Here is a 14,952-nt window from a genome sequence, read left to right as displayed (position 1 = left end):
GAATGTAAGTGTGTTTACCTCAGGTAATAAAGTCATTTGAGAACTATAGAGGTGTTGCCACTACTTTTTATCCAACCCTTGTATACTTAGTTTTCTCTGTGTTTACTTGTAGAGGAACCTCTTTACTTTTCTTTATGGTATCTACACAGGCCCATTAGCTCAGTTGTTTAGAGCTTGCCCTAGTGGCATGTAATTGATCTGTTGATATTAATACATAACAAATATCTGAAGTCTTAAAATTATGAAATGGAGTCGGAATTATAGAATCACAAATTAATGACAATTTCTTTGGATTTCAAGATGTATCAGTTTTATAAGCACGTCGCTACATTTGCACAGTAAGATAAATGTTTGTTTGATATAAGTCGAGATTATGCAGAGCAACACTACTGCATTTTCCATCTTTCTCGTACACACTTTATAATTAATGTAGGGTCAGTCATGAAGTAGGCTTGATATTTTTTATATCTATATTGCTTGAAAAGGTGCCCCTGTATTATATATCAGTATGGAAGAAGAAAAGGGAACATCTATTCATATATGTATTGTTCACAGGCACAATTCAGAAGCATGATACGTTGTGTGTCCTGGCCCTTAACATACTGAATGAGAAGATCTACATCTTCCTGTGGTTCTGGTTCATCTTTCTGTCTGTGCTGTCTGGCCTTGCCCTGCTGTACAGCACTGTTATTGTGGTGCTTCCATCCATACGTGAGACCATACTGAAGAGACGCTTCAGATTTGGTACCCCAGCGGGAGTATCAGCAGTTGTAGACAAGACACAGGTGAGTGTTTACACTGACATTACACTGTCACAGTCCAGTTCCTCTGTGCATGATCATCAGCACTTCATAGTGTTCTAAAATTATAAACTGCATCCATGAGAAAGGTATACATCTATAAATACAAGCATCAGCACTGAACCTGGATCCACTTAACACAGTAACTGCCAGTGATGCCTCATGATGTCATAACCAGTCACAGAATATTTTATCCTTTCTTCATCCAGTTGCCACATAACCTTCACAGATTATATTCCAAGCTTCGAGGAATTGAAGTGAGCCAGTATTGGACATTATATAAAAAATAAATGAATTTCTCCTATCAAAAAAACTGCATGTTTTAATCAGTTGTAGTCATGGATGTTGGTCCTCAGATTTAAGCAAGGTTCAAATGTCCATAAATGAATTAGGTTGTAAAATATCATTTTACAGTAATAACGTTTGGTTTTTACATAATATTTATTCCATTCTAAGGATTTAATTTATTTAGTAATTACAATATTCCCGATTCTTTCACTGAAAACTTCATACATGGATGCCATTATTTTAACGTTTTTATCAAATACAATGACCGTATACAGTCAACTCTAGATTATCCGGGTGCGGATTAACTGGTTTGCGGCTTAACCGGGGCTACTGAGGCTTTTTTGAGGCTTATATGTTGTTTAATCTTTATTCACTTTTGTTTCACATGGCGAGTTGTGACACTATTTTCGCACTAGTGTGAACCGAGCTCTGCATTCTTTGGTCACATTATGCTAACACAATGTTTTAGGGTAGGGGTGAAAGAATGCAAGGATTTGTGGAAAGTGACAGATACATCGCCCCAGTTAGTATCTTTGTATTGATCTTCAAGTGCGTTAGCAAAATGTCAGTCTGTAAAAGGAAGCGTGTTGTGTTAAGTATTCAACAGAAAAAGGAAAATGCCGTGAAAAAGTAAACGACAATATTAAATTTTTTTAAGTGTTAAGTGTGAATATTCGTAAAAAGTGTTGGATGTTGTTGAAGACTGTGATTGAAATAACTAATTCATACTTCAGTGTAATGTAAAAAAAAGTATTAAATAGGCCATGAGATGACATAAAAATGAGGTTGAATAAATTTAAATGCAGGTAGGCCTAGAGTATTATGAAGGTACAGTATTACAGTACTAATTTTAATAAAATTTGTCTTAACCCAGTTTTTGATTGATCGTGATTTTCATCGCCACCATTATCCCGGATAATCGAGAGTTGACTGTATCTACTTTCAGTTTGGAAGGTCATCCATACTTAAGGCATACCTTAATTCCTTCTTCTGAAATGAATTACAAGTTACCACCCTAAAATAAATAATCTGTTCATATTCTTTACTAGTTCACCATTCATGGCAAAATGGACATCAGCTAATCCTTGAAGCACAGTTGATAGAACATCAGACAGTATGGAAAATCAAGAAAGTTGTTGATGGTTGAATATTCACCTATATCAGTTTTAGAATACAGAAATTCAGACAGTGAATAAAAATTTGCAGCCAACTGAATTAAATCACTATTTTGAGACCACACAAGTGTCATGACAGCAAAGAAAACTCACTCATATAACTTGGGCTACTAATGCTATCTCTGATTATAGTGAGAATACTGAAAGCATAAAAGGAGAGAACTGCCATAAGAAATGTGTTCCATCATGTTTTATATATAATTTTGTATGTTACAGGTTGGAGACTTCCTGTTGCTCCACTTACTGGGGCAAAATATGAACATGGTAGTGTTTGGCGAGATACTGGATGAACTAAGTCGTAGACTGAATGACTACATGCATAACAATGTTCCTACAGCACCGTCTACCATGGAGATGTCTCCTATATACCCTTCAAAGGAAAAGTTCCCTAAAGAGACAGAAGCCTAGCACCTCCTGAGCTTTGAGGAAAATTCCAGTGACTGACAAGTATAAGAAATAAAACAGACAAAATGGACATTTCTGGAGTGCATCTTTATATGCATATATATATGGCTTCAGATGTTCTCAGAGCAGCACATCAGGATTCCTCAACACAGTTAAAAAACAATGAATGTTCAAACACCAAGAGGAGACTGATGGTGTGTTTCTATCTGAAAACCACAGGCTTCCGTATTTTCTGATAATTCTTACATACTTGCACTTCATACTAAGTATACCCCAAATTCTGTAATTCTGCAAATAAATACTTGTTACTTACTTTAATAGTGTGAACTAGCACCAGCAGTTGTGGGCTAGTGTCACTCTCTGGAATTGTCCTCAAAGGCTGGAATTTCATGTATTACTGGGGTTGTGTTTCAAACAGTGAAAGTGTTAACAGTTAACATGAATAATTTAAGAATATAACTTCAAGGTTTGAAGGAAATTCCATACATCCTCCAAAATATGAGTTATCTGTAGCTCACATAATGGCTAAATTAGAGTAATCGTATTAGTATAATGATGAATATCAGTTTATTATAATATTCACATGTTTTGACTGCTATTGCCTACTAGCTTATGAATGATTTGTTAGGTTAGTTATTGCAGGTTTTTGACAACGAATTGTTGAGGGTTGCCTTTTCATCAACATAAAATAGGTAGTTAAGTAATGTATATTATAAGCAAGAAGAGTGTAGTTTCACTGAACTGTCATTCCTATAACATTCCAAATAAAGAGAACTGTTTAGGCTCAAAACAATTATTGTCAGTTTTGTCTCATTTCTGGTCAGTATTACGTTGCCCTATTCATAACTGGTTCTTGTAAGGCTTTGGCATATATGTGCTGCTTTGAATATACTAATCACATAGTTCAGTCATCAGTAGCTGATTGGCAAGTATGCTAATATCCCTGCCACCTGATTTATGTGATGTGGCAGTTTTGTCAGAAACACTGGGGACTGGGGGATATTGCAGTGCTTGATGCCAGAACATTGCTACAAATACCAGTGAAATCAGAGAGTTCTATTATCAGTTTTGTTTAAAGATGGTTTTACATGTCACATTATATAATCTGATGTTCTGGCATAAATAAAGCAGTGATATGCTCTACAAGAATTATTGGCTTAATGAGTCACTTGTGTCATTTTAACATGACAGAACATCATATTATTTTAAGAATGTAGTTCATTCTGTCACACTGTCTACTTTTTTCAACAGACATTTTAAGAACTTGAGTTTTTTTAAACTCTTTATATTCTGTATTTAAATGAGTGTCTCAATGTGAACGTTAATTCAGCCTGTCCAGTCATAAATCTTCCTTACTTAACAGCAATGTTACTTGTATTGTGTTTAATTTGGTATATATGAATATGGATGATGGAGGAACAAGAAATGAATGTTTCAAATAAAATGGTAACACTGGATGTGACATATTCAAGGGCAGTATGTAAAGTGTGTAGTTTTGGGTTCTGATTTATATGTATTACAATATTTTTTTACACGAGGCTGGAATTTCATTCCCTATATCTAGAATAGTAGAATAAGAATTCACTTAAGTTCCAGCTCAGTATTAGAAATCTTTTTCAGAGAGGAACATACTGTAAAATGCTCATTTTCATATTTATTATGGTACAGATGACCATGATTGAATATGTAGCCATGAGCTGCCACATTAAAATTCACGTTAATGAACAATGTGATGACAGCAGTGTTTAATTTAATCATGACTTGTGGATGTTATTTTTGTGCAAAGTGACAGTTAGTTGCTTTTATGTTAGATTACAGTTCTAACACATAGGTGCTGTTCCTCTATGGAATCCTGATTGAGAGCTGTTGTGTATCTGCATGTGGTAATCTCAAATATACATAAACGATACTAATTACAGACATCTTGAATTAACTTCATAAGTTGACAGTCATGCAACTGGTAAAATTTCCCAGCTTTTAAGGAATCAACCTGAAGGTTCATCATCATCATTCATAAAAATTTACCACTGGATCCTATCCTGAGCCACTATTTTACAAGTATTTCTCCAAGAACCACTTTATTTTTCCATGCATGCACTTCTATTATAATTTTTCAGATTGTGAGCATGGAATACAGCTCCACCACCAGCCGTTGGCATACTTTAAATAAATCCACCTTCTAACTGAAATGTAGTATTTTTTTAACAGTAATCCCCACCCTGTTACAGCTTTATTATATCTGAATAAAGTTCTTTCACTTATCACTGTGTCACGATTGACTGCACAATTTTATGATGATAACCACAATGCTATTTGCAGACTGTTTGTCATTAGTACATTTTTAAACTTGTCACATGTTGCAAGAAGACTCGTTCAATCCTAACCCTGTATACCCTGAATTGCTGTGATTCTGAAGTTCTCATTTTTCGTAAATGATGTGGATATGCAGGAGAAAATATGAATGATAGAACGGTGTAAATGACTACTCAGTGCTGAAATTTTCTCTGAATGTGGCTGTGTTACATGATAAGTTAGAAATGCATCATTATACACTAGAAATTCCTGTTTAATATATCAAATTACTTAACTGAATAAATATGTAAAAAAGGCGCAGCAACTAACAATATAGTATTCCGTATTCCGTATTGAGGGGGTGGGTTTCCCCATGCACTTAGACTGGTCAGTGGTCCACTGTGTGTCCCCCTTTAATTTCTACTGTCTCCATACCCTACCAGTACTGGTGCTTACTATCAGCCCCTTTCTGCCAGCAAGGTTCCAACCTCCTCTGGCAGTGGTATCTAATAGTTAGTCCCTTTCTGTCAGAGAGGTCCCCCCTCCTCTGGCAGTGGTACCTAATACATCCCCCATCTACCGGAGGAATTGGAAACTACTTGGGCAGGAAATGTTGCCTAATTTTGCTCAGAGGTCTCCTAGAGACATGAGGTTCTTTTACGTGCCGTAAATCTACGACACGGGACCCACGGCTTAAAGTCCCTCCCGGAGGACTTGTTCCCTGAATTTTTCCGCCCTTAAAAATTCCACGACCTCCGCCGGGTTTTTGAACCCGCGTACTACGAGTCATGAGGTGGGAATGTTACCTCTAGACTACGGAGGCCGCTAACAATATAGTAAGTATGATACTTAAGCACAATAGACCACTGTAGGTCGCGGTGCAAGGGCCAAGAAGACCTACGCGTCATACATGTATGCTACTTCATTATCCCTTTATATGTTCTATAATATTCTGTACTACCCTGAATATGTCCCTATAGTGATTTTACTCCTACTGCAGCCTATGAAGAATGCTTATACAAAAGAGTCCACCTCATTACTATATTTACAGGAGATGGTGAGCTGGCAACATAATAGTGAAGTTCCTAGAGCACCAGACCTAAGTCCTGGGCAGGACACATAAAACACATATTCAGCATCCCAGCACACAAATTTCACTGTTGGTAACTGAATACTGAACAGCAAATGTTATTGCAAATGTTTAAAAGTCACTATTACTTGGGAAACAAAACAATACAGCACAAGAAAGCGTGAAACTTTTGTTTCAACTGTCCAGTCTTCATGTTCTTTATGTTAACTTCACTGTCATTACAATTTTTCAACCCTTTTTATAAATCTTCCAATATTCCTTTTTCTTCATGGAACACAATTCAAAATTTTTGGGATACAATTTTCTTCCAATCTTTAAAAATGTTGATAGCATTAATTTCTGTAGTAACATACATCCTGTATTACTAATAACCATATTCCTCTCTAATACAAATACAGTAGAACTTGGTTATAACGTCATCAAAGGGACCTAAAAATAGTATCGTTATAAACGAATGTCATAACCGAAATGGGCACTTCCACAGTAGCCTTATGTTAGTCACGTAAAAATCTACCAAAAACTTAGTTAAAATATTGTATTTTTTAGTGAAATACGTAGTTAAGTACAGACTAATGTAACATTAACGTGGAATTGTCCAAATGTGTAATATCAAAGACATATTACGGCGCTTTTCACTGACAATACACACAATATTTCACGAATCACTTTAACTTTCTCTTCAATGCTTAAAACTTTCCTTTTCATTGCCATGTTTTCGCTACTGCACTTCTCTGGGTTTAGGCAGGAACACTATAGGGTAAGTAGACAATGTGAGGTCCTGTTAGACGAGATTCTAGGAAAGGAATGCAGTTAACAACCTGCCGCGTCCTCTTGCACTATTCACGCAGTCCCACCCCACACTCTTGTTTTCGCATAAAACCCACGCTCCTCTTGCAGCCCGCGGTCGTATTCTTCCAGGACAGTCACGTCAGCAAGTAGAGAAAGTGAGGGTGGGCAGACACATCGAACTTTCCCACGATATCAGAGAAATTCAGGAATGAAAATGACGTTACATACGAGGTTGATGCATTTGTGCATGTCGTACTAAGCAAGGTATAAAAACAGTTGCTTTATGAGGAATTAGTTCGTAACATTGAATATTTGACGCAATAGACAAGGTGTCACAGAAACCGATGTTGCTATAACCAAGTTTTACTGTATCTTTGATGTTTTCGTCTGTAAGTCCAGAATGCATTTCATCCCATTACTGCACAGATATCTGATCTATATAAAAGAACACATATTTCCTTTGGTACAACTTTGACAATGGGTATCCTTGAAAGAGTTCCATTTTGTCACTAATTTCTGAAAAACTTCTAATGCACTCTCTATATCCTTGTTTGTTTTATGTCTAATCGCCTCAGTAAGGAAATCACTGTCCTCTATTCTTGATTCTTAGAAGGCCACTGATATTATTTTCAATGTAAACGTTTTAAACATTGTAATCTCCCTAAATTTCGCACAACAAATAATATGCTGATATCTGTAAGTCACATTCTGATTTTGCTATATTTACTTGATCATCTCCAAACAACAGTCAGTTCAACTTTACATTATTAATAATATAATCTGTCATTTTTCTCCTGCCATCTTTAACCTGGCACACGTGAGGTGGGAAAATGTAACAAAAGTGGTAAGGTGGGGTCCCACAGATATTACATTGACTACATCAACCCCACCTTTGGTTTGGTTGTAAAACAGAATTATTTCTGGCTTAGATGTTCTCTCACTACATTATCATCATAATGTGAAATCATATTTTTTTGGGCACAAATGAAATGGGTTGAAAACCAAAAATGGTAGTCATTGGGCTTCTTCGCTTGGTATTGATCAACTCAGGTGACAGTTCTCTCTTATTTTTCTTGATTGTTCTCACCATAGTTAACTTATGATATTCTAACAAGGATTTAGCCAATGGTTATCTTGTGAACCAATTATGTAAAGTCACATTGCGACCTGATCCAGATATAGGTGCAGTCATCCTTGTAACAACTTCAGACGTTGTGTTTGAAACTTTGTGTGGGCCTTCAGATTGTGCACCAACATAAACTTCCAATTTAGAAGTATAAAATGACTTGGCATCAACCAAAGCAAATACGTACTACTTTCAGGCCATACTTTGCCGGTTTGCTTCGAATGTGCTTCCGGAAACTGCATCTTCCACGAAACGCTTCTAACTTTTCATCAATCACTACGTTTTCTTCTAAAGAATATAAAGACACACATACTTCGTTGAAATCATCAAAAATCTCTAATTTGAGCCAATTTGTCATAAGATCTTCAATCAGTTCTATTACTTCGGTCGTCAAATCGCAGACATCTAAGAAGAAAACGGAAACGAACAAGTGACATTGTTACAAATGATAAAACAATTCCGTCCAGTGTGACTGTTGAAGCTTTTACTACTTCACTTCTTAGCACCCTAACATGTTTCGGTCCCTAGAGACCATCATCGGAGGGGACATCAATAATTTTTTAAACTACCAATACAATTTTACGCAGTAGCATAGTGGTTAAGGTACTATGCTACAAGCCGAAAGGTCGGGGGTTCAAGTCCCGATGAGGTCATGGGGATTTTTTTCACTTGACCTAATCTTTCCGGCCGCACTAGGCCTCTAACATAAATGAGTACCAGGAATTAAATAATTTTCCTGGGGAGTGAAGCGCGGCCGGCTGACAACCTTACCGCCATCTTTGAGCCGATTGTCAAGGTAATGTTTCAGGCCTTCACGGCCTGTTACAGGGATAGCTTTACTTATTTTTTTACTTTTACTATTACACTGGGTGTTTTGATTTTTAAAATACATAAATATACAATATTTGTAATAGTAGTTTCTACAACTATTGATGTCCCCTCCGATGATGGTCTATGGGTGCTAAGAGGTGAAGTAGTAAAAGCTTCAACAGACACTGGACGGAATTGTTTTATCATTTGTAATATTGTTAATGTGACAGACCAGAATGAAACAAATAAAAAAAAGTGACATTGTGCTTCTAATTATTCAACACCGGTACCAATCATGGCCCATAGATTATGAAGATTCTGGTGACTAGACTTACAAAAATCAGTTAAACCTAAAAGTCCAACCACAGCCTTTATTTCACTCATATTAGTCTTTTGAACACTATTATTTTTGGCGTAATTTACTTGCTTTCGTTCTATTTCGTCATCCGTATTCTTCAAAATTAGATCTATCATGTCATTAGGAAAAAATATCTCACAGCAATCTAAAACTGATCTTGCATTTTTTGTGTTGCCTAGAACACCAGGGGCTTGTCTATTTATGTTATGTGCTCGAGTTCTTATTTGAGATCCTAACTTGCTTTTACTCCATTTTGTTTCCTATACTTCGCCAAGTAAGAGGCCCCCTTTGTGGATTCTTCCTCACAGTCTTGTTCTGTATCAGACTCATGGTTACTAATTCCAAATCAATTTCAATATCATTATCTCGGCTAAATGGATCCTCGACTGTCAAAGCATCATCTATAAATTGACGTAACCTCTGTTCTTCCTGCTAGTAACTCATATGGTAAAAGAAAGATTATTCTCAAAATACCCTCTAAATATTTACAAAAACGTATTTGCTTATAGTTGGTATGTAAGAATATAGAAGGCATAGCAGCAACGATAATATTTTAGTAGAATATACATAAAAACAACTTAAGTTTCGGAGCAAATATAGTCATACTTTTGGTAACATGGGGTCTTCTGCACCCCAGCACATTTTACACGTCTGCACACTAAACTTGCTTGCGCGCAACAGCGTGTTTTCTATGGAGTCTAGTAGCAGGTGATGGGAGGGATAGCTACACTGAGGCATGACTCATTGCCACATGTTCTTAAAAAGTTACAGTCAATTTAAAATCGTTGGAGTCTGTGACACTCCACCTTATTAACGCCAGGTTAATACATCAATCTAAATATTAAAACCTGGCATAACTAAGCTTTTTAAGACCTACAACATATGACAACTTCTTGTACTGTACTCATGTGTTATGACAGGTGTGAGATGGACTACTTATTGACTGTGCAATGGAACATGTGGTACTAAAAAACAGGTGGAAGATAAACATGACCGACTGTGAATAATCCAGATAAGCACAGGGGCCTCATAACACCACAGCTCAGCTGATTACAGCAAGCAAGTTATCACAACAATCAGACAGAATTCTGAGAAAGGTTACACTGTACACTCACTGTACACTAATTGCATTTTGCCTGTCATCCTGTTGTACTTTCAGACCAAAACACATGGGAATTTTAGGCAGCATTTCTCTCTGAGGGGAAAGGAGGGTCTTATAGCTTGAAAATGTCATCTGTCAAGCATCTGAATAAGTAATTCATGTCTTGGAATACCACAATTTTCTTTTGGAGGCAGTTTTGAAGAATCACTTAAAAATCCTGGTCCTCCATGTTGGGAACTGAGCAGAAGGTTGGTACCTCACCCTTGTAAAAACATTTTATTCACATCTCAGAAGAATTCTAATACAACACTACAGAAGCTAATGGCATGAAAATCTACAAATGGAACATCATTGGGCAATCCAAAGAATCATGCAGCATGAACCTGTAGGATATCAAGACACAAAGAATACATAAACAGCTGGGAGGAGTCATTCTAAGGCAGAATGGACCCCAGGCTTGCCTTGCAGCTTATGATAAACTGACAGAAACTATGTTGCAAAGACTCACATATTAACTATAAAATTCACATAAATCTGCAAATCCCCTTTTAATTATTCATATAACAAAAAAAAAGTGAGGGCTGAACCAATGAATCCTGTCTTCCCTTTCTATACAGGCATCAAATTCAGGACAGTAGTGCCAGTTCCAACGAATATATAATTTACTGCACTGTGATATCCGCAAACATTGCAATAAAGCTCCACATAACCCTCGGAACACAACAACAAAGTAAATCAGTTACAGTTATAAGATCACAAGCATATGTATGGTTATACATATTGCATATCAGACAACAAGTCATACTGACAAAAATACTGAGTTAAGGGTGCAATTTCTCTGAACTGCTATATTCATACCTAAAAGGAGATACCAAATTTCTGTCATGTGCCCCATCAACATATGATAATTTCTTTGCAAATGATTTCATGATACAAAGACATACATTAGCAACTTCTATGGCTGTGCTAGCAAGAGTTGGCTCTACTGGAAACTCAACAGATCAAGTATCAAGGTTACATTATATACTATGTACTGTGTGTCATGTCCACATATGACAACTGCCCCATAAAAATTGTCATTATATGAACACATACATGAGAAATTTATATGCCATGCCACCATGTGTTGGATCCACTGCAAACTGCACAGTATTTTTTTTATTGCTAGTGGGGTAGGACTCCATGTTAGGTAGGTCCCTGTCACCACGGCATGGCGCGTCCTCAGGTTGCGGATGGAGGAGACGCCCTCCAGTTTTGGAGGGAAGCTGCGAATATATTGAATGAGCAGTCGCGGACAGCCGACAAGAGGTGGCCCTCCAGCTTGGGGGTTGGGCGTAGGTATAGTTAGTTTGTTAGTTATTGGAGAGGGTGGCTTTCTCCATGCACTTAGACCTGTATTGGTCCATTGTGCTTCCCTCTATGATTTCTACCAGTCTCTATATTCTACCGGTACTGGTGCTTACCATCAGTCCCGCCCAGCCAGCGAGACTGGCTCTACTGGCTGAGTGGTACCTATAATGCTTCCCCCATCTACCAGAGGTATTAGAGACTGCTGTTGGGCGGGAAACGTCCGCAATTTGGCTCAGTGACCTCCTTTGGAGATATGAGGTTCTTTTACGTGCCGTAAAGCTATGACACAGGAACCACGGCTTAAAGTCCCTCCCGGAGGACTTGTTCCCTGAATTTTTCCGCCCTTAAAATTTCGACGACCTCCGCCGGGTATTTGAACCCGCGTACAACGAGTCATGAGGTGGGAACGTTACCTCTAGACTACAGAGGCCGCTTGGGCGTAGGTATAAGAACTCACGGCAAAAAAAAAAGTATGTTACGAAAATGAACACAAAGCCTCGGACCTTGGATAAACGACATAAGCTAAAGAAAATGGATATGAGATTTGGCACTTGGAATGTACGAAGTTTGTATAGGGCAGGTTCGCTCAGGGCAGTGGCAGAAGAAATCTTAAAATATAAGTTAGATTTAGCGTGAGTACAGGAGGTCAGATGGATATCATATATAATACTAAAAGGTCCCCGGTGTAATATCATTGTTATGAATGTTCACACCTCAACAGAAGATAAAACTGATGACATAAAGAATAGATTCTATGAAGAACTAGAACATGTACGTATTTGATAAATTTCCGAAGTACCCTATGAAAATTCTGTTAGGAGATTTCAATGCCAAAGTAGGGAGGGAAGACATTTTCAAACCAACAATTGGGAATGAGAGTTTGCATGAAATTAGTAACGATAATGTAGTTAGAGTAGTAAACTTTGCCACAACAAAAAATCTTACTGTCAAAAGTACAATGTTCCCGCATCCTAACATCCATAAATTTACTTGGACATCTCCTGATGGGAAGATACACAATCAAATGGACTACATTTTGATAGACAGGAGACTGCACTCAAATATACTTGATGTCCGATCACTCAGGGCAGCAGATGGTGATACTGACAACTACCTGGTGGTGGCAAAGGTTAGGGAAAGACTGGCAGTGAGCAAACAAACAACGCACAGAGTTCATATGGAGAGGTTCATCCCAAGAAATTAAATGAGGTAGAGGGTAAACAGCAGTGTTGTGTTGATATCTCAAATAGGTTTATTGGCTTTGGAAAACTTGGAAACTGAGGTGGATGTTAATAAAGCTTGGGAAACTATTAGAGAGAATACCAAAATTTCTGACAAAGAGAGTCTAGGTTATTATGAGTTGAAGAAGCATAAGCCATGGTTCGATGAAGGATGCTCAAAATTATCATACCAAAGAAAGAAGCAGAACTGCAGTGATTACAGGATCCAAGCGAGTTAAATGGGGATAATCTGAACAATATAAGACGTGAAACCAGCAGGCATTTCAAGATCAAAAAGAAGGAATATCTGAAAGACAAAATTGATGAGCTTGCAATGAACAGTAAGAACAAGAACATTAGAGATCTATATACAGGAATAAATGGCTTTAAGAGGAGTTACCAGCCTAGCAGTAACTTAGTGAAGGATGAGAGTGGTGATGTGCTTGCAGATTCCCACAACATTTTGAATAGGTGGAGAAAATACTTCTCTCAGTTATTGAATGTACACAGGGTCAGGGCTGTTAGGCAGACAGAAATCCAGACAGCTGAGGGGTTAATACCTGATCCTAGCCCTTTTGAGGTTGAAAGTGCTAATGCAAAATTGAAACGGTATAAATCACCAGGTAGTGATCAAATTCTGGCACAACTTATTCAAGCAGGAGGCGAAATATTGTGTTCTAAGATCCACAATCTAATTACTTCTATTTGGCATAAGGAAAAATTGCCTGATCAGTGGAAGGAGCCCATTATTGTACCAGTTCACAAGAAGAGTGATAAAACTGACTGTAGTAATTATCGTGGGATTACACTGCTATCAACTTCATATAAATTTTTGTCCAGTATTCTTGTTTCAAGGTTAAGTCCATATATAGATGAAATTACTGGGGATCATCAGTGTAGGTTTCGACGTAACAGATCAACTACAGATCAGATCTTTTGCATTCGTCAGATACTGGAGAAAAAATGGGAGTACGATGAGACAGTACATCAGCTATTCATAGACTTCAAGAAAGCCTATGATTCAGTCAGGAGGGAAGAATAGTACAACATTCTAATAGAGTTTGGGATACCCATGAAACTAGTTAGGTTGATTAAAATGTGTTTAAACGAAATGTATATAAAAGTCCGTGTAGGTAAACATTTGTCTGATAAAGTTACTATCCAGAATGGTCTAAAACAAGGAGATGCTTTATCGCCACTCCTTTTCAACTTTTCTTTAGAATATGCCATTAGGAAGATCCAGGGAAACCAGGTGGGACTGAAATTAAACGGGACGCATCAGCTGATGATGTGAATCTACTGGGTGATAATGTAGATACCATAAAGAAAAACACACAAACTTTAATTGACACAAGTAAAGAGGTTGGTCTAGAAGCAAACACAGAGAGAACTAAGTATATGTTGGTGTCATGTCACCAAAATGCAGGGCAAAATCATGACTTAAAAATAGGATACAGATGTTTTGAAAATGTGGCACAATTCAGATATTTGGGTACAACGATAACAGATCGAAACCTGATTCAGGAGGAAATTAAGAGGAGATTGAACTCGGGTAATGCTTGCTACCATTCACTCCAGAACCTTTTATCTTCTTGTCTGCTGTCCAAAAACATAAAAATTAGAATACACAAAACTATAATTTTGCCTGTGGTTCTGTATGGCTGTGAAACTTGGTCTCTGACATTAAGGGCGGAACACAGAACAGGGTGTTAAGGAAAATATTTGGACCGAAGAGGGATGAAGTGCCAGACAAGTTGGAGAAATGAGGACCTTCATAACTTGTACTCTTATCCAAGTATAATTAGAATAATCAAGTCAAGGCGGATGACATGGGCAGGACATTTAGCATGAATGGGGCAGAAAAGAAATGCATATAGGATATTGGTGGGAAAGCCATAAAGAAAGAACCACTGGGAAGACCAAGGCATAGGTGGGTGGACAATATTAGAATGGATCTTAGAGAGATAGGATGGGAAGGTATGGATTGGATAGATCTGTCTCAGAATAGGGACCAGTGGAGGGCTCTTGTGAACACGGTAATGAACCTTCGGGTTCCATAAAATGCTGGGAAATTCTTGAGTAGCTGCAGAATTGGCGGCTCCTCAAGATGGGCTCAGCTCCATGAGTAAGTAAGTAAGTAAGTAAGT

General features: G+C 37.6%; 2 protein-coding genes across 4 annotated transcripts in view; one reads left to right on the top strand and one right to left on the bottom strand.

Annotated features, from left to right (window-relative positions):
• LOC111872117 (innexin inx3) overlaps positions 1-4,929 on the top strand; it is a 33,049-nt gene extending 28,120 nt beyond the window's left edge. For both annotated transcript variants that reach the window (XM_023865694.2, XM_023865693.2), the window contains exons 6-7: positions 556-785; positions 2,480-4,929. In XM_023865694.2, the coding sequence (XP_023721462.1) occupies positions 556-785; positions 2,480-2,671 (422 nt within the window). In that variant the 3' untranslated portion in view covers positions 2,672-4,929. The remainder of the gene's footprint in view (positions 1-555; positions 786-2,479) is intronic.
• LOC111872119 (dedicator of cytokinesis protein 3) overlaps positions 1-14,952 on the bottom strand; it is a 284,561-nt gene that overhangs the window by 140,473 nt on the left and 129,136 nt on the right. The gene's annotated exons all lie outside the window — the stretch shown is intronic.

Source organism: Cryptotermes secundus, unplaced genomic scaffold, assembly GCF_002891405.2.
Source record: "Cryptotermes secundus unplaced genomic scaffold, Csec_1.0 scaffold461, whole genome shotgun sequence".
NCBI lineage: Eukaryota > Metazoa > Arthropoda > Insecta > Blattodea > Kalotermitidae > Cryptotermes > Cryptotermes secundus.
The sequence above is the reverse complement of the archived record's forward strand: the minus strand, read 5'-3'. Positions and strand labels throughout refer to the sequence as shown.